This window comes from Lissotriton helveticus, chromosome 2_2 (assembly GCF_964261635.1).
Source record: "Lissotriton helveticus chromosome 2_2, aLisHel1.1, whole genome shotgun sequence".
NCBI lineage: Eukaryota > Metazoa > Chordata > Amphibia > Caudata > Salamandridae > Lissotriton > Lissotriton helveticus.
The window spans coordinates 348,235,168-348,256,004 of record NC_136060.1 but is presented as its reverse complement, the minus strand read 5'-3'; the positions used below and the strand labels follow the sequence as shown (position 1 = coordinate 348,256,004).

Below are 20,837 nucleotides of genomic sequence, written 5' to 3'. Positions count from 1 at the left end.
CAATGCCAGTATCGAGAATGAATCTGACAGTCGAGTAACAAAGAAAAAGAAGGGAGATGAAAACTTCAGCAAGATAAGGAGTACCAAGGGACCACACTGCAAAACCAAGAGTGAATTATTCAGTGAAGTGACCCGACCGAACCTAGGAACAGCTTCTGTCGGATCCTCTTAGCTTGAATGAACTTGAGCTGTTGAAGTCAATGCGCCATTGGCAGCACAGATTGATTTGCTGATCCCTTACAAACAGAAAGAATGCTAGAACTAAAACTTTGCAGTGACTTTGAAAGCATGCATTTCAATTCCTAAGCCATGCACTTTCACAGGCGTTTGTCAATGAAAACGTGGTTATCTGTGCTGCCATAAAATGTGCTTACATAAGAAAAAGACTTATAGGGATGAATTCCCAAAGCATTGTGCTCTTTACAAGTATGACGTTAATAGGGGCAGAACTACTGCGCCCAGTGATGCTGATAACCCAGGGAAGGGTAATTACCAGCTGCAGAATTTCCTCTTGGTTATGGCCCTCATTATAAGTGGCCTTTTAATTCAGAAGGGGCCGATAACAGGTAACTTCACCTGCCAATAGCAGGTGGAGGCTTCGAGTGAAATACTGCTAACGTATATATAAACGCGACATGGACTGACATTATGTCTTTCACTTTTCTTTGTGTGTAATACATTTATCCTGCCTTTTTCACTTGAAAGATTTGTGGTCTCTTTTGCTTCCTGAATGCTGTGAGCGCTTGAAGTCATCTAAAGAGGTCCTTACCTGGCTGTTCTCACCATGGAGTGGTGAGCAGGAACATTGTTATATATATATATATATATATATATATATATATATATATATATATATATATGTACTTGGTACTCGAAACGCGTCTGACGGTGGTGGCTATACTAATAAAGACCTGCCAAACCACATAACTTTTGGAGTCCATTTCCCGCTTTTTCTGTTTGCGAGTCCGCCTGGGAGCGCAGAGAATAGGGCGGGAGTACTACAAGCCCATATATATATATATATATATATATATATATATATATATATATATATATAGATATAGATATATATATATATATATATATATATATATATTTATTTATTTACTAGGACAGTATAGTTGTAGTCGATATTTGTGCAGGTCAATATTATTGACATTGTCATTGAGATATAAAATTCTTCAATTGCTACTGCAATATGTGAATCTTATTCAGTTTCCAAAGCAGATTGATGAAACATTTCTCCTATAGAGTGAGGCTCATATATTGAACATAATTGAAATGCAAAGGGTTGCATTGAAAACATTGAAAACCCAAAACCGAACTTCAATAATTATTTTGGGTGTCTAAGAGTAAAATCGTATTGGAAAAAAATGAAACGCTCAAAATAACCAAAGTGCAAGGGTAGAGGAGGTAAAAATATCAGCAGGATGATGGTATCGCCGAGGGAATACAAAGTAAAGCCAAAAGTGGATTATTAATAGAAGGGACTTGACTGAACTTTAGATGTCTTCTGTCAGTTCCATTTATGTCACCACAATTTTGTTCTTTTCTAAGTCAATGCGCCCCCCCCCCCCTTTTGCAGGGCTCCCTAACCGGAAACAAAAGCAGAACACAGGACCAATAGTTTGCTAGTGGTTTTGCATGCATGCATTTATTTGATATAACTCTAGTTTTAATGCAAATGTTTCAAATAAATGCATTTGGCTTTCCTCATCCATAGAACAGGTTTCTGCAAATTGAGGGGGAGAGTGTGTCAATGTTGTTTTATTTTTTTACCTCTCATCAGATTTGCTGCATACGGCACAGGCAAGTATGTTAAGCATCTGAGCCTCCTGCATGTATGCAAGGCGTGCCTAGCTGCAGCCGCGGCCCGTGGAGGGAGTTGCGGTGGGGCATGTAGGCGGGCGGGGAAGGGGCAGGGTGGGGTGTGATAAACACCGGAATATGGATGATTACAGGTAAGTAAGCAATTAAATTAATAAAACGAATTTTGTTCCGTGTCCTGCAATCGCAAAATGCAATGCAGGGCGCGTCACAAAATTAGTTTTATTAATTTAATTGTTTACTTACCTGTAATCATCCATATTCCGATGTTTATCACCCCCTACCCTGTCCCTCCCCCGCCCCGCCTGCCTGCCCCACTGCAACTCCCTCCACGGGCCGCGGCTCCCTAGGTGTAATAGCCCAAGCGCACGGACACACCTGCAGTGGCGCATCCTCGGCAATGATGGAGGACGTCTCCCCAAGTCAGCACTCTCAAAAACGTGAAAAGTAAAACAATAATAAAACGGGTTAAAAAACTAATTTTGTTATTGATTTAATTTTCTTGTAAGAGACTGTGTGCTGAATCTTGGGGGTGGGGCCATGGGGTGACAGTACTGGAGGGGGAGTGGTAGGCACTGCTATCAGTGTGCATGATGGTTTGTCTGGCCGGACAGTTATGCATGCCAGGTTGGAGAGAGCAGGAACCGGCTACCAGTCTGTCTGGGAGCACAAACTCAAGGCACTCATGAATGAGAGCAGCTCCAGGATTGGCCACAGGGCAGTCTGAGACCATGTGCCTGCCTGCAGTTATTATTATTATTTTTTTCAGTCATTTACCATCCACCCCCTGACATCTCTGCCTGCCTCTTTTCCCTGACACGAGCAGCTCCTGAAACACACACATGCACGCACGCACTCTCAGACTGCTTGGCTGTTGTCCAAGCATCACTGGGAAGTGTCCTGCCTGTCGCAGTATTCTGAGTCATTGTTTTGCCTCTCTTTCAATGGCTCTTCTTGTGTTTGAAGTGAAGGCAGGAAGGAAGCAATGGAATGTATTAGCTAAATGTTGGAAACAATCCTAGCAGAATTTATACCATGTCTCTCTTGTTTCAAAATTACAAGCATGAGTAGCAATCTGTCAACAAGTTAGGTTAGCGGTCACCTTGACGGTATTTGCCAGATACTTCCTGCAATAAATTCTCTTATAAGTTTGGAAATCATAACACCTTCCAAAGCAACCATTTCCCTGGGCATTTGTAATGAAGATCTTGTAGCAATTATCCAATCATATCTGTGTACCAGGCACCTCTCACCATGTACGTATTTAATTGGTTTATTAAGCGCTAATCTGTGAAAGAGGGACAATTTGTAGCGCTATTATGAGAAGGTGCCTCTTTTGACATGGTTAGCCCCAACCTTTTGCCTAGTATTTAATGTGGTTTTGATTGTAGAGCACAGGGTACCTGCCAACCAGGTTCCCTGTGGCAGTGCTTGTTCCCTAAAACGATTCCACAATTGCCCCTTCAGGCCCCCTGTAAGTCCCTAGTAAATGGTACCTGGGTACATAGAGCATTCAGACTGAAGAGGGTCCCGTAGGGACCGCTCACCTAGGCCGTGCAGACTAGAACTGCTGCATGCATGACTTGGTGCAGACAGAATGACAAAGTCGACATGGCACATTGCCTGTGTGCCATGCCAACTAGCATTGCATAAGGCCACCCCTCTAGCAGGCTCACAACCCTAAGGCAGGGTACTCTATACCACAGTTGCAGACATATCTTCTTGATCAGATATGCCCCTACAATATTTAAGTCAATGTTTTGGATAGTGTAAGTGCCAGGGAAACCATAGGGAGTAAATTGGCTGGAAACTCAACAACTCGAGTTCCCCAACACAATGATGGCTTTTCTGAACCCAGTGTTGTTTGGTACCAAACTACTCCTCTCAATACACCCACATTAATGTCAGAGTGGGAATTATTGAAGCATGTACTCAGAGGGCCTCCTAAAACCCTACCAACCCTGGTGTAGTCACAGACTGGGTGTAGGCAGCCTGCCACCACCAGACGCTTCTGGACTCCTGGGTCGAGAACCTCTGCTTCCTGTGACCAGAAACAATGCACATCCTTGGCAGAGGTGTCACCCCCCCCTTCCTCAGGATGGGCACAGTGCTCGAGAGAGAAGCTTCAAAGGCCAGTCACCTTTGTAGTGTAACCCCAGTCTATGCTGCTACCAGCAGATGGCAGCCCCTGATTTGCATCCCCTCTTTGGATGGGAAAACTAGTGGGAAAACCTAGGAAGAATAGGAGGTGTGTCCACCTCTGCCAATCCCACCCTTAAGCTGGGGGAGGCGAGATGAAGCACATCTTCCAGTCCCTGCCATCTCAAAGATGGGGAGACTCCTCCAATCAGGGCTAGGACTATGCCCCCTCCGACAGGAGGGTGGCATAACTGAGGGTGTAGTCACCCCAAGTAAGGTGTACATTGACCCTACCTGACATTTCCTTCAAAACACCCGTAACTTTAGTATTTAAGTGGCTCCCCCAGACCCTGAAATTGGTTCCTGCTGACCTAAGAAGAAGGACAAAGAAGACACCATGCAGCGAAGCCTGGAGATGCCTACTGACTTGGCCCCAGCCCTACCGGCCTGTTTCCAGTTTCAAAGACCCTGAAAAAGAAGACCGTGCCTGTCCTGCAGCCTGTGACTTCCAGACCTCGAGGAAGACTGCCTGACCTTTGATAAAGACCGGAACTCTTGAGGATTGTGGATCTGTCCCCAAGAAACTAAACAAAGGACTCTGGTGCCCTACTGACTTGAGCCCAGCCCTATCGGCCTGTTTCCAGCTTCAAAGACCCTGCAAAAGAAGACCGTGCCTCTCCTGTAGCCTGTGACTTCCAGAACTTGAGGAAGACTGCCTATGGCACCGCAGGTCCTGCACACTCTCTGACCAACGCCTCTGGCCCGTGTTCAGGTGCCCAACGATCAAGAACAGGTTCACCAATGATCCTGACCTCAAGTTCAGCGTTGGCTGACTCCTCCTCGACTCCACAATGACGACTGCAGACTGAATCCAGAGGCTCCACCTGACCACGAATGGCTCCATTAAGAAGAACCTGACATCAAAGGACACCCCTGCACCCGAAGCCCCCTGGGCCCTGATGAGCTGAACCAATGGTGTACTGATGGCCCTCAACAACTCAACTTGCCTCTGCTCTAGCAGGTTTCCTCAATGCAGCCTCCAGTGTGACGCCTGCAGCCTGTTTGTCCAACTGAATTACTCCATTGAAAAGTATTGGGCATCAAATGCTGTATTTGCACCCTGCACCCGGCCACCCCTGTGCCGGTGGTGGTGTATGGTTGGTGCTGCCTTGTGCCCCCCGTGCCTGCTCCAACCCACATAGCTTGGCCCCTGCAACCAATCTACTTTCCTGCAAGCAGTGTTGTTCGTAGCACCCCGACTCTCTTGAAAAGCATTGGGCCTATCTTCGAATTTGACTTCTGCAACCGGATGCCCTGTGCTGCTGGTGGTGCAGACTTTGTGTTTACGTGAACCTTGCCCCCTGCTGATCTTAAACCACAAAGACTGGAACTATAAGTTTGGTACTTACCCATGAAATCTCACGTTGTCTTCCTCCATAGGTTACCATTGAACTGTTTGCAAATTGCAGTGTCAACGTTTGAAAGACTAAAGTATTTTGTCTGAAAAATTTACTTACCTTAAGTTCTTGGTCTAAAAATAAAACATAAACAAAGCTTATTTTTATAAAACTGGTGTGGAACTTCTTTTGAGTTGTGTGTCCCTTATTGGTCAATGTGCGTGCAATAAATGTCTTACACTCCTCTGTGATAGGCCTAAGGCTGCTCGCCCACACAACCACAAATGGAGCACTTTAGGTTTACATTGAACCCTGTACATTTCTGGCAGAAACTCTGGACTCTGTGCAAGGTATAGCCACTTGGCAGTATACCAAATACAGAGCCAGCTTCCTACAGCTAGTCACATTGGAGGCAGCAAGACTCAAGCAAAAGTAAAATTACAAATAATATAAATAATTATAATAATAATAATAATATTAATAGTAAAGCAAGTATGCAGTGGTAGGTTTCAGCTTCGGAGCTTCAATATCAGGATTGTTGATTCTCAAAATGCAAAAAGGGGTCAGGACCCTGTTTGTCGGTGTTTATTATTCAATATGTTCCTGTACTCAGCAATTCTATGATACTTGGACAAAGAATTGCCTGCAGATGGTGACCCACATTGCTTTCTGGTGGGCTTATTCATTTATGACTAAAGGCGAGCGCTGCCTCGCATGTGACTGCATCTTCTGTGGGTAGATAGGACCTTTGACAATACAGAAATCGTTAAGTTACCTAGATGTGGAAATAAGAATAGTAAATCTATGCTTATCCTATATATGTTTACCTTCATGATGTTTTGGTAGTCGATATTCTGGACATCATAATCTGGTCAAACCCACCCAAAAAGTGGAGAGAGGGAATGAAATACGTACACCAAATATGGTTTAATGGGATTCAGAACTTGGCCATTGTGTTTGTGTTCATATGGATTCTATTAAAGTACCAAAGATCCCCCACATTTGGAAAAATGGACTTCACCCTTTGTTGTTTGCAGGCCTCATCATAGGGCTTTGTTCCACACTCAGTACATCTAAAAGTGTTTTAGTGGGCTTGACCTTCCAGTAGGAGTGTGGGATAGCATTAATAGGGATCTGACCAAGTTAGAAATGCCTAGAGTTATAGCTTATTTCTTCACTTTATTCAGAGCTCCCCTTGACCAGGTTAAAAATTAAAAACTGTTACGGTAATGGGTTATTAAACATTCATTGATGCCCAATCAATACATTCACACCCTTCTCTTTCCTAATCAAATAAAAGCTTGTTCCATGCAATACCGTTTCCACTCTCATTCAATCATGGATAACACCATATAATTCAACATTGTCCTACTGATATATTATATTAAAAGATCATAATAATTTCAGTAATATTATTTTTCCAATGTCTCAAATACATATGTTACTTGAGGAATATATTATAAATTAGTGTGAGCACGTACTGTATCCCCTTCCCTCAAAAATTAGCTAACATTAAAGAAAAGGTATTCCCACATGCTTTGAAAACAGAAGTGGGAAAAAGACAAATATTATATCCAGATTTCATCCTGTTGGTTTTAGTGCATCTCTAATCAGTCTCTCTGCAGTTTCTATGTCAATGCAGTTTAAATCATCAGGTACAAATAGGCTCAGAAGAAGCAACTCTTCCTGCTCAAGATGTAACAATCTGCACTATTAGAGGCAGTAATGGACTATTTCCTGTTGTTAAGACTTCTGAGTTTTCTGAAAGCAACAATAACGTGATATAAATATAGCATGCTGGAACCTTTTAATGTTTAAAACATGCATTTATGTGTCACAACTAGTTATTGTAAAACTGTAATTTAGTCACTTAACAACAGTGTTTGCACATGGGCATTTGCATTCACAAGGTCTAACATTCTCCCATTATCCAATTTCTGTAACAATATTCTATCATAAGCAATTCTGAAAAGGAACAGTTCAGATACGACAGATCCTCTATATTTCAGTGAACACACGAACAAGAGAATCTTTCTAAACGTTTACAAAAAAGAAATCCAAGTTATTGTCAAAGCGACGTAGAAACATAAAGCCAGGACTATTGGCTAAACCAGTGGGCCTGGATTAAAACGGATATTGCCTCTTCATTGGTGAGTTTGTTCCTAAGTAGTTTACTGGTAAGTGGGGAGTATGTGAATGCATAAAAGACTCAAGAGATGGGGGAATGCATGAACTGAAATACGAGTTACAGGTCTATTATCGAAACAAAGCAACCATTGAATACACACATTCAAATGTAAGCCAGACCTATTGGCTTTAATTGTTTGAGTCATACTTTTTCATCCTTGAAGCCTTTTTGAAGGCATTTTGTATAAAAGTCACAGGCCGTAGCCGTTTCTATGTGTATATGGATACTCAAAATCTAAAGGTATTCATTTAAAATACAAATCAAACGGAATTACCAGAAGTGTCAGAAACCAACAAAATTATTGCAAGTAAATTAATAGTTCCGTTAGTGAGCAACGTACACCACAAATCTTGTCATGCAAATCTATTCTATATTACAAATAGACTTTTCTGCACGGACTAACACTGGCAGGAATGCTACGAGATTCAAAATGATACTTATTTTTTAATTCTTTATATTATAAAGTTAAGAAAAGAACAATAAATATTAGGATTATGAGATATAACAGAAAGGTTATGAACTTGAACTTCTCCAGTAAATTCTAGAACTGAATAGCCAATTTTTCTGGCGTAAAATCCCTCTCCCAGCTTACTCACTCCACCACAAAACATAAGGGAAGACATAACCAAAAACCCCCAAAAAAACCTGAATGAATAGAGCAGAAGAGAAATCCATTTTCAAGCATAAAACAAAATGTACATTAAGGCACAAATCACATACACAAGCATAATCATGGGCTATTGAAGTAGACTATGAAATCAAGACATAAAGTAATAAAGCATGATGTTTTGTGGTCAGATTACACTAACCACCAATGACACAAATTTCTAAGAGATTGGAGATGGTAGACCGATGTAACAACCACTAAGTCTCTAAAATCAAATAACCCCTCTTACAAAGTACCCGCAGGTATTCCTCTTCCATGCTTGATAAGCAGGGAAACGAAATCTAAGTATTACTAGTACACACTTACTCTGTTATTGACATACTTCAACATCCTAACTAAAACTCAGAAATTCACAGATTCTCAAGCAAATTAACTATTAAATGATAAGAAACACTTAATGGAACATGCAAAGTTGATAGTCAGATAGTCATCAGTTGAGGATTACCTTCTTCTTGTTATTCGGGCAGGTATAGAAATTGCCGATGACAGTGTTGATTCCAGGCTGCAAGTTCAATTTTGTGTAAGTAGTGCCATAGTCTGATGACCTGGTAGACAAAACGAGAAAAAAAAATCTTTAAATTCTGAACCCTTTCATTTTAGAATTCATACACTTTCCTGACCATAGGAGTACTACTGTTTTTAAATAGTAGGTTTTCAATATAGTTCAGTGGTTGGCATTTTCGTAACGCAAAGTAAGGTAGCAGTCCTAAAACATCACCTATTGGCGAAAGCAACTTAAAACAAAGTGCCTGAATATTTACTTTTTGTCTGTAACTGATGAGCACTGTGGCAGGAACCTCTCACTTTGTCTGGAGTGTTGAAAATGTAATCACATTTCTTAATGGCAAAACAAAGGCTTTGGGGTGGGTGTAAGTTAAAGGTATTTTAATCCTCCTGGGGGCCAGTTCATGTTAAAGAAAATTTGAAATAAATAAACTGTATTTTCATATAGAAAACTATTTTTCTTCTGGTGCATGTGATTTCTAGTAAGCAGTGTATTTAATCAACCGTGGTCAGACTGAAAGGATCAATAAACAACTTTCTAAGGGCCTGATTACGATCTAGGCAGACAGGGTTACTCCATTAAAACTTGACAGATATCATGTCCACCAAATTCCAATTCCAATTTTGTGAGATGTATCCCATCCACCAAGTGGCTGCCAAGATCGTACTTAGGTCCTAAGTTGACTAGGAAAAGCACAACATTCAGGTACATTCATTTAGTTGACTTTGGCCTTTTTAGAGGCAGCTTTATTCAATCAAGTCCTTATTCAGATGAACTTAAATTAATAATAAACAGAGATACAAATGCAAACCAAAATGCATAGAACTTCTCCATTGGAGACCCACTTTGTAGAGTTCCCTCCCTTCTCATAGCAGAGAAATGGCAACTTTCACAAGCTTCAAGGCAGCACTAAAAACGTAATTGGACTAGACCATGGGCACTTACAAACATTTTTCCAGAACCCAAAAATATAGTCTGTTATATGACAGAAGTCCACATTGATGCCATCAGGATGGGGGCTAGTAGAGGAGAGCTCTAAGGAGGGCAGAGGGTAAGTGAATCGTATCCATGGTGTGGACAGTGAGTCAGAGTTATTCTGAGAGTTCCATTCCATTATGCCCTGTACACGAAGACCTTAATTTCTAGAAGAGTCATAGATTTGATAATAGTGTGTTATGCTGTATTTGCCATGAGTACTTTTGGTGAGTCAAGTGCACACAGGAAGTAACTTGATTATTGAATTGTAATGAATTTCAATCTTAGGCCTCAAAGTCTCCTTATGCTTTTAATCTCTTAACCATAAACATTAGGAGTGCTTAGAAATAGGCTCTAGTAAGGTAGTGAGTGATATAAATAAATCATAAGCAGAGATCAAGCCCAAGAAGGTCTGCAATTAAATGAGATGGGCATACACAAACACAAATTCCACCGCTAGTCATTGGCAGTGGAAAGTTTTAACCATGGCACTATGAAACTTGACGTTTAATATTGGCTTTACCACTTTGCATAAATATGTTGGTTGTGAGCTGTGGGCATGTTCCACAGCATAGTTGAATGACTTTGGTGAGAGTAGTCTCTGAGACGTACCATCAAAACCACTTACATTCCAGTTGTTCAATCAGCAAAATGGAAACTATAGAACCAGAAGGCATGTTTGTGTTCAATGATCTTGGCCTCTCCTTTCTAGACCTTTTTGATGGCTGGCACCAAGAAGCCAGACATGGTGGAGTGCTCTCTCTATAAATATTTTCATTCATATATGGAGAGGAGATGTGGCCTAATAGGCAGATCAGCACACCGTTGGAAGTGGAGAAACAAGTTTGAATCCCAGTTGCAGTACGACATCCTATGATTCTAGGCAAATCACTTGATCTTCCTGTGTAATTTACTATTTTCCACTATAAAGAAACTGTACAAAAATCAAGAAGTCCAAATCTGTCAAGTAGATTATGCATAACGACCTGGCTTAATTTACATTGTGGTATGAATAAGGTCATAAAACCCTCCCTTGCTTTTACAGATGCTGTACTACATTTTAAAATGAAAAACTCCCAAATTAGGATCTGCCATTTATTAGTAGCGATTGTGACAGCTTTTGGGGTCACACCAGTGGGTACTGCCCAGACTAGACTTGACTTGAGCAGTCTAGGACCACATCTACCTTAAAGTCTGCTCCAGTGCTATGAGGAAGTAATACAAAGCCCCATTTCCTGTCAGCTGTGTAATGTCTTAACTAGTACGGTAGAAGAGTGTGTGTTATCATGTCAATTATAGGTGCTGATTCGGCCAAATGATTGTATTATTATTCACCCAAATTAAGAAGGACTTGTTTATGTAGTTCCACTCCTTTTGTCTTTTCCACCATATTGTCAATTTTCTCACCCACGTTGGCAAATGGGCTGGTTTATGTACAGGAGCCCAATATCTTCAAAGATGCCATCCCTTTAATATAACTATTAAACCATATTTGAATATTTAAACTCTTCAGGTAGCACATACACATCAAACAGGCAGAAGGATTTTGTGACTTGACTGTTGATTGTTTTATATCACTATAATTTAACCAGGCATTGTGCAGCTATAGTTTTTCACAAGTTTCCCCTGCCTATTTCATTTGAATTCAATCCAGCATTAATTAAGAAAAGTTTCATTTTAGGACAATTTGTAAATATATTTTTTAACAAAAAGGACCTCCTACCCACACTACTTCCATCCTGGACATTCAGAAGTATATTTTGAGAAGGTATCTAAGATTTTGTTTTCTCGTACTTTATGGGTAGATTTAAATTTATCACTGACCATAGGTTTCAGATGTTGTATAAAAACCCTACTAAAATATGTGTATAGGCACTTGGAAAAACACTGCCCAATCTCTTAACATTGGGAACTTTATCTTCTTCATATAACACTTGCCCAATCAACTGTAATTAAGTTAGAGGCAACTCATTTTGCGTATTTTGATTTTTCTTATGAAGGTCAAATGTGACCCAGCAGAAGTCTACATAATTAAAGCAAGGCATGATGCAAGACTGTTGGACGTGGCATCCGTAGCGTGTTTTCCGCCTCTACCTCTTGCATTTTTGACTGTTTAGTGTATCTTGCTTTTGCTGGCTTTATCAGCTGAGATATACGCCTAGTAACAGGAGACTCTGGCTCGTTTCCCGAATGTGATGTGGGTTTAGATACCCTGCGGATGCCGGTGATTACATCACATATATGAGATTCTAATGAAATCTGGACAAGCACAGGTGTGCCTAATATAGGAAGGTCGTCCTGGTTTGAGTGACATTTTTTAACTATATCCGCAACATTGGACGACCATTCCCCTAATTGGTTTTGTTATTTGGATAATAACATTTTGGATCATTTAAATGAATTGTGTTGCCCTTTGTCCTGATGAGGCCTAAAATTATTTGAAAGGCCGAAACGCGTCGACAGTTATCATTAATTTCGGCACCTGTTTTGATTTGGAGACTGTGTGGATATATTCCCCAGGAGCATCATTTGGTTCTGAAGCCACAAAAATCTGTTCGGCTTCTTTTGCTTCTTGCTATTTTGGTGTCCGAAAAGGAAATAAGGCTAAGAAAAGACATTGCCATGTTTTCCTTGTAAATAAATCATTGGGCTTCTTACACAAACCTTGGATTAAGGGTCCACAACAATAAGACATTTGGATCGCCTGGATTTAGAATAAAATATTTGGTTTTTGGACTTGCACATGTCATTCCTTACAAGATTGAATATTGTTTGGTTGACTGATTTATATTAAGAATGTATAAAATGAAAAAGGATCTTTAAAATAATTCACAAACCGAATTACTGTTTTGTTGTGTTTTTTTCCTTATTTATTTGTATTTGTAATTGTTGGTAATAACCATCGAATGAACGTTCTAATAGATGACAGATATATATCATACAACTGATGTTGTGACGAGACAGATAATTCATATTTTTTGTTCTCATAATTAATTTTCTTGAAGTAAACACCTTGGCATCACCTTTTTCGTAATTCATGGCTTATTTGCTTTAGGCATGTTGCCACCGCTGATCAATGTCTAACTGCAAGTGCTCCCTGTGTAGATTGCGATTATGATTGGTTATCCATGATTGCCATGATAAGTCCCTATTAAAGTGGACTGCGTGTGCCCAGAGCCTGTAAATCAAATGCTACGAGTGGGCCTGCAGCACTGATTGTGCCACTCACACCAGTAGCCTTTCAAATGTATCTCTGACCTGCCACTGCAGTGTCTGCGTGCACAGTCTTAAACTGCCATTTCATCTTGACAATGCACCTACTTGCAAGGCCCTAACCTTCCTTTTTCTTACAAGTAAGGCACCGCTTGGGTAGGCCCAATGTACCACTATGGGCAGAGTGCAGTATATGTGAAAGTTAGGAAATGTACTGGTGTGTTTTACATGTCCTGATAGTGAAATACTGTGTATTATGTTTTACACTGTGGAAAGGCTGTCTGTCCCATACGCTATCATTGGAGCTACTCTGTAACATTTTACATATGTAACTTTCCACTGGGACAAGATGGAGAAATTGAGTTTATGCTCTCTGAACTTAGAATTTAATAACACATCCTTTAATAAAGGTGGTTTTTAAATTATGTGTTTGAAAATGCCACTTTTAGAAAGTAGGCATTTTCTTGTTTAACCACCCTGTGTGCCTCTGCCTGTTTGTGTATTCACTGTCTGGTTTGGTAGTGACAGGAGCTGGGGATGTGCGTTCACTCTAGACAGTGACAAGGGGGTTCGAGGTGTGTCCCGCCTGCTTGGATGACTCATACCCAGGCTGAATAGATCTATTTGCATTTAGAGTGGTGGACTGAGTTTTCACTCGCACCTGAATACACTGTGTCTGCTCTGTGAATTGCTGTCCCCTCCTCCTGTACTGAAGCTGGACCAGGGACGACCGAACTGGTTTTGCTGAGCTCAGGGACTCTTGAAACACAACTACAAAGAGAAAATGGGGTATAAATAATAGACCTAAAGCCGCAGAATTTTAGATTACTTCTGGAATCAAGAGGAACCTCTGCCAAGTAGAAGAGCTGAAGAGATGTAAGGAGGAGTATGGCCCCTTTGCTGTGTGTTGCTTTGCTGGGTTGGCCTGCAGTAGCTGCTTCTACCAAGGAGAGGAATAAGCCTGGAGCTTTGCTGTGAACCTGCTTGCGAAGAATCTCCAAGGGCTTGTGTGTGTTTGCCTATTGTTTTGAAGTCTCAGGGACACAAAGACTTCACTACCAGCTTCCTTGATCTCTACTTCTAGGAGTTCTGACCTGCCAGGAGGTGCCTGTTCCAGTTCACCCTTCCAGCGCCGGCTTTTCCGATGCAACACCAACAAGCAGGAGAAATGTCCATGTTCCGCTACCGTGTGGCCGAAGTATTGATGCAGCGGCTGAGAAATTCACTGCACGCCGAGTCCTGTACACCGATCTCCAAAGTCCGAGATTACCGACTCAATTGCAGGCCCAGCTGTGAGGCTGAAAGTATCTAAACACGGGAACCGTGGCTGAAGAAACTGGCGCAGCGCACCCGTGTAACAAGTTTTCAGACGCATCACCCACAGACCAGAACCATCTTGGAATTGATACATCACTTCCTCCTATAGTCCAGATTTGATACATCACTTCTCCTGGGTGCAGCAGAACTGTTGCATCGCCTCTTCAAGGACTCAGGAACAGATGCATCATTGTCTTTTTCGATGCTCCCCCTCTCTGCAGCTGTTTTGCCCAGTGAATTCTTACACATTTGAGGAACTTTATGTAAAAATCACACACACATAGTTTTCTCTGGACAGAATTGCTTGAAATGTTTTATAAGTCATATTTTAAATTGTGTATTTTGGAATTTTGTCGTTTTGGTCTTGTTTGGTTTAGATAAAGATATTTTATTTGTCTAAACTGGTGTGGTGTCCACTCTGTGTGTTTTCACTGTGTTACTGTGTGTCTGGTGCAAATACTTTACACACTGCCTTTGGCATAGGGCTCGTGCCAAGATACCAAAGGGGTGAGCAGGGGATATCTAAAGTGTGTAACTCTTTTAGCCTGACTGGAAGCAAGGGTCCCTACTTGGATAAGGTGCAAACCTCTGCCAACTAGAGACCCTCTTTTTAACAGAGACTCTTTCTGTAAAATGTGCAGAATTACAGATTACACATTTTTGCAACAACTCAAACCTTTAATGCGCCTTACGAATCTCAAATTACTATAAACATGCCATCATCTGCATAGCAGGCTTGGCAGTGCAGTTTTGAGACTAACTGGTATATGTTTTTTTCATTAAGGTTAGGTAGGCCCTATTTCTCCAGTAGGTATTCACGTAATCGATGCGATGTACAAATATCATTCTAATTCAGATATCTTGGGCAGTAGGGTTCCATTCATTGCAGAGTTTTTTTAGGTTCCTGGCTTTGGCAGTCAGTGAGCGATTCTTTGCTGCACACTGTTCAGGAACCCTACCCGTGTGCATTGCATATTACAGCGGTGGGTGCTATTTTGCACCTTGTAGAAGGGCATCTCTCTCTTACAGGAGCACAAACTGTACCTAGCACATATTACCTAGAAATTAGGAAGGTGCCTGCCTTTGTGACTCACAACTGTTTGCTATATGTGCGTTAAGATACGCACTGTCAACAATGAATTACAATTAACATTTGTGCATTGGGAATCACGAATTAACTTTCACAGAGACACCAAAAATGATTTGTGAATGTAAAATCCTCAAGCAAATTTGGTCCATGAAGTCTGAAATACTGCACCCAGACAGCAAATATATTTCAACTGCAATCTTAAGTACCACTGAAATTGATAGTCTGGTTTGATAAATGCTGTCCAGCCATATTATAATTGACTTTGACACTCATAAGGTCCTATAAAAGTAATGTATGTAAGTTATATTGAGCAATAAATGCCACTTCCATTGACAAATACGAGCATGCTGTGAGATTGGAAGATGCCATTGTACTGTATCTTGAAAATTCACTGCCCACAGAATATACTAGAGTGTGTATTGTTTGGACAGATCTGAAAGGTCTGATGTCAGAGGTTCAGAAATGAAATCTTCATCAACCATGCCATCCACTCGTGTACTCCACGTGTGTCCCTGTGAGTATAGTGGGACACACTTAAAATCTACAGCAGCACTTTCAAAATAATTCTTTAGTCTGACTGAAATACATGCACAACTGCTGTAGGAGATCATTTATAATAAGAACACTAATTAAACCAATTAATAAATTGCACTTGCATAATTTATCTTGTTTTATACTGAAGTAACGGGCTGCTTTGATAAAAAATATGAATGCAGGTGTGAGAAAGCAGTGGTCCCGAGACCACAATCTACTCCCATTTCTGTCACGCGCCATAATCCAGAAGGGCGGAAGCTGTCACATAGGGACAGTTTCCAGATTGCAAATTACTGACTATCCCATGTCAGCTATCGGTAACTGATCAATGGTTTGCAACCGCAATTTGTAGCACACAACATTAAAACATTTATACATTGTATTCCAAATTGCAAAGATGAAATGTAGCCACATTTTATACCCTTCCTTATTTCCTATTGGGCAAATGCACTTTGCGAGTTAAAAAGACTTTCCTAATTTATTAAATACAGTTAGTACCCTGGGGCAATTGCTTTTGCAGGTAAAAAGCCTGTAATTTAGGGCCCTATTAAGGGGTACAGCAGTCCTGGGACTGCCGTATTTGTCGTGACGGTCAGATCGAAAGCCCCCCCGCCCCCCTGCCCCCCAGCGGTCCGACAGCCATATTACAATGGTGTTGGTGGGACCACCACCAGGATCCATGATTCCACAGCGGCAGCGGGGGGGAGGCAGGAATCGTGGTGGTGCGGATGCCATCACCGCAGAGCAGATTCCAACCTGCCATTCCACCAAGCATTACATGGAAGGGACCCTGCCATGAAATGCTTGGCGGAAAGGCACGGAAAGGGGCCCCCAATAAGCCCCCGGTCAAATGTGACCATTGGAGTGCGTGCACAACATGATGCATGCCACACTGTGCAGGGACGTGCTGGAGGCGCAGTCACAACGGTGGTATGATGCTTAATCTTCCTATGATCCAAACATACCTGCCGCCATGACACCACCACTGCCACTCCGCCAACCCTGGCTCCATCTCGGAATCAGGCGGGCGGCTTCACCACAGGCTTGGTGGTCTTCCTGGGACCGGAGAGGTGGCGGTCCTACAGAAAGACCACCAAACTCGTAATCAGGGCCTAAGTCTGTTGCAGGGTTTGCAATCACAGAGCACTTTATATCTTGGGCCCAAAGATATTCAACTGTTATGGCTGGTTAATGAACTGCCAGTGGCAGCAGGTTTATGATGCTTGTGAGCTGGTCAATGAAACTTTCGCTTCATTTATACTTTTTTTTACCAAAGCACAAGGAAATTTACTAAACCTCAACATTGTGCATTCACTCTGTGCAGCACCTGCTAGGCATGAGTTGTGGTAATTTTCCCCATATAGCCCCAGCAATGTTTTTCACACAGTGGTAAACTAGCAGGAGTGGTGTGGCTCACTGGTTAGAGGCGGCAGACCTGTAAGCAGAGAATGGCCCGGGACCAGGGTTCAATTCCCGACGCGGCAGGATCTTGGACCAGGGTCAACGGACTCGATAATTCTCGCCTCGGTGCCTACTCTAACCAGGGAACACACTCGCAACTCTGGGCATTAAGCTTGCCTCATCTCTACAACGGCCCCCCACAGACGCCGGGGATGCCTGGTTTCACCCTGGAGATACCCAGAAAGGGACCTTCTCACAGGGAAAACCAGGACGGGTTCCCCAGTGGTCTACAGCACCAGGACACTCGGTAGAGTAACAGTGCGCTTTACAAGAATCCTACATTTACATTCCATTTACATATAGCAATGTTATTTATGAATTGACAAATGGCTGAAGTGCAAAACTTGTATAGCCAATTTCAATGGATTTTTCCTTCAAGTTTTGTTGGTGGGAGTGTTCGCAGTTAACCTTAACACATATTATTCAGAATGTTTCAAAACTTCTGCACAAATTGACACCAAATAGTTGGAACAATAATTTACCTTATGCAAAGTGTGTTTCTGTTTAGGAGTCTGTGGTAGATTTAACAAAATATTTATATGCGATTTTTTAATGGAAACACCCATTTCTGGACCACTTCTATAACTCCCGCCATTGTTCAATACATGCAGAACTTTCAACGACTAGTTTTAGGTGCAGTTATGCTTAATTTTCACATTTGGAAGAGAACAAACTTGTAGGCTGCTAACGATCACGAAAAACCTTTCCTGAGGACTGGTGAACTCAACCAAATCTAAAGAAATGCTAACTCTTCCTTTAAGATATCGAAATAGCGACTATGCAGTGATGGTGTTATCTTTGAGTATATATATCAGTTCTTTATTCTTGCTCCCTGCCTCTTCAATTGCCAGTGATCAAGAGCGTCCTGCTCGATGCGCGTATGGCTGTTTGAAACGCGTGATGCCTGTCAACCATACTGCCGCCTGCGGAGTGGTGTGTGTCCTAACGTGCGCGGCTCCTCAAATTGGGCAACCTTGTGTTCTGCAATATATATATATATATATATACATATATTAATTATGTATATAGAATATTGTTGCAGAGTGCTCTTAGTCGGTGGAACAAACTTCCATCACTTAAAAATCAATCATTCCACCTGCCATGTGCAAAACTCTAAAATCCATACAATAAGTAAATATAATATGGGGACTAAATAGAACATCCAGATTGGCCAAGCTTCTTTCCCAAAAGTGACATTTTTCCGTACCTTAATTTATCGCACGGATATATTAGGAATACATTATGGTTTACAAGATCCCCTCTATAAAGCCAGCAGAGCATTAATTTGCTGGAGATAAATCGGCTTTACATTTGTCCCGAGGCTACTGAATGCATGCACACACAAAACAGACAGACTTTGTACATGAGTGTTAGCACTACGAACATTAATGAGCGGAACTCTTGGAAAGAGGAAGAGCGGAGCGTTACCAATATGTAGGTCAAATTGTACAAAATACATACCTTGGGGACAGCTGATATAGTCCAATATAACTGTGAAATAATTCATTTGCCTGCTGTCAGACACATGCACTAACAAGCTATTTAGATTGGATTTATATGTGGCTAATGGCTGTTATTTTAGTGACACCCATAAACTACTGTTTGGGCAAATCTACACAGATGAGAAACAATCACAGGGTACGTTCAGTGCAACTGAAGAGGAATGCATAAACAGATAACTCAATTTTTGAATGTCATCATCTTTATTTCGGCAAGCTGCCATTAAAGAGCATTATAAATACACACAAATATTCAATAATAATTTGAAAAAAGATATTGCATTTAAAAACAAATAAAAATTAAGGACAGAACATTTAACCTCAAGCAGCATAATTCTTAAAGTGCAATAACTATCGGCAGCAAAAGCATGCAAATGTTATCATTGCATTCCAAAAAAGTACAACCCTACTGCAGCAGATTCCTAAGAGCCAGAGGCCCTTGGTGGCCACTTAACAAATGCACATCCTGGCAAAGCTTCCTTTCTTTTCAATACCCGTTCCAGATTTAAATGTAGATCTTGTCCATAAGCACTTGGATGTGGTCATAAAAACCGCTTACATGTACACCACATCATAAACAAATGTTTAGCAACAGCAAAAACAATGGGTTGATGCATATCATGTTTCAAGATCCTCAATAACTCTTGACGGTGAGGAGTTCAAAAATTCCTACACAATTGAATGAGCTACTTAGATATGCATTTTTGTATAGGCTGGAAAAAACAATTAACATGCAATTCAGATTACTCTCCTGCTCCCAACATAATGTATCCTGTCTTGAACCCCAAGAGCGCCACCTGACACTACAGACAGATGAGATACATTTTTTTGGTACCTAGCCTAATGGTATTCATAGTATTGACTTCAGAAGGATGAATGCCTGAGAGGATCCATCAGAATGTGAATCTATAACCATAGGATGAAACACAGACCCTGCAGTGGATGCATGAGTCACCAGAACTGTCTATAGTTTCACCTCCAGTGGTAATTAAGCCAGTGGAACATTGATGCTCCCATTAAATCAAACAGAGGTTTCCCGATCATGGATAACCAGGGGGGGAAACAGTCAATATGATCCATGATTTCATGGAAATTCTTCACAGTGGTTTCCTTCTAACAGGCACACACTTCTCGCAGAAACGTTTTGCAACATGTGGTGTAACTCAAAATATAAAGTAGGTACACACTTTACTTGCGAACACTCTTTGCCAGTTTACGAACAGAATAACAATGTTTTACTATCACTTGCCAAAATATTGCGTCAAAAATATTGGCTTGGAGGAGGAGCTACGCTACGAATTAAGATGGCCGCGTAAGCTACCGGCTCCGCCGACCTCCGCCAGCAGCTCGATTATCCTGTCTTTCATCCTGGCCTTACACCTGACTTCCTTGTTTATGAAGGTATACAGCTTCCAAAGGTGCAATCCCGAGATTTCTACCTTATCGGCTGACGAAGATACGCCGTGTTTCCTTTCTCGGCCTAACACCGTGTGGAAGCCGGGGCCTCGATTTCTAGACTACCCGAGTCAGAGTTGAACAACATCGGCCGTGAGACCTGGACTGAGCCCGGTCTCCCGAAGAGTGCCTGGATTGTTGACTTTTCCTGACGATCCTTTGAACGATCCACGCCCGGGACAAGCCATGGTGCCACGCCGACTGCTGTGGTGGGGGCCCGGTGCCCGGAGACCTTGCGCCCCTTCGGGGTCGACGGGCTGGGGTCCTCTCTGACGGCGACGGTGTGCTATGTACGACGAGGAGCGCCCATTATTTGTGATCAGATTTGCGTGGCCGGTGACTCCGGAGCAGCCGGCCTCCGGGGTTCGAGTCCGGCTCTGTCTCCTACTGAGAGGGGATGGAGCGGACGGATGGCACGCCATCGCTACGGGCCGTTGTGGCCGCCATTGGGGCGCTCCATTCGCACACAGTCGCCGTGTTCCGGACACTGATGGTGAAAGTGGACGGTATCCTGGAACCTGAGGACGACACCTCGTTTGGTTTCCAGCTGGAGATGGTACCGGCGGTGCA

At 41.9% G+C, this 20,837-nt stretch overlaps 1 protein-coding gene across 5 annotated transcripts in view; it reads right to left on the bottom strand.

The window, feature by feature from the left end:
* The window catches only part of SORCS2 (sortilin related VPS10 domain containing receptor 2), a 2,165,153-nt gene that overhangs the window by 1,225,839 nt on the left and 918,477 nt on the right, over positions 1-20,837 (bottom strand). For all 5 annotated transcript variants that reach the window (XM_078678523.1, XM_078678525.1, XM_078678524.1 and 2 more), the window contains exon 3: positions 8,664-8,763. In XM_078678523.1, the coding sequence (XP_078534649.1) occupies positions 8,664-8,763 (100 nt within the window). The remainder of the gene's footprint in view (positions 1-8,663; positions 8,764-20,837) is intronic.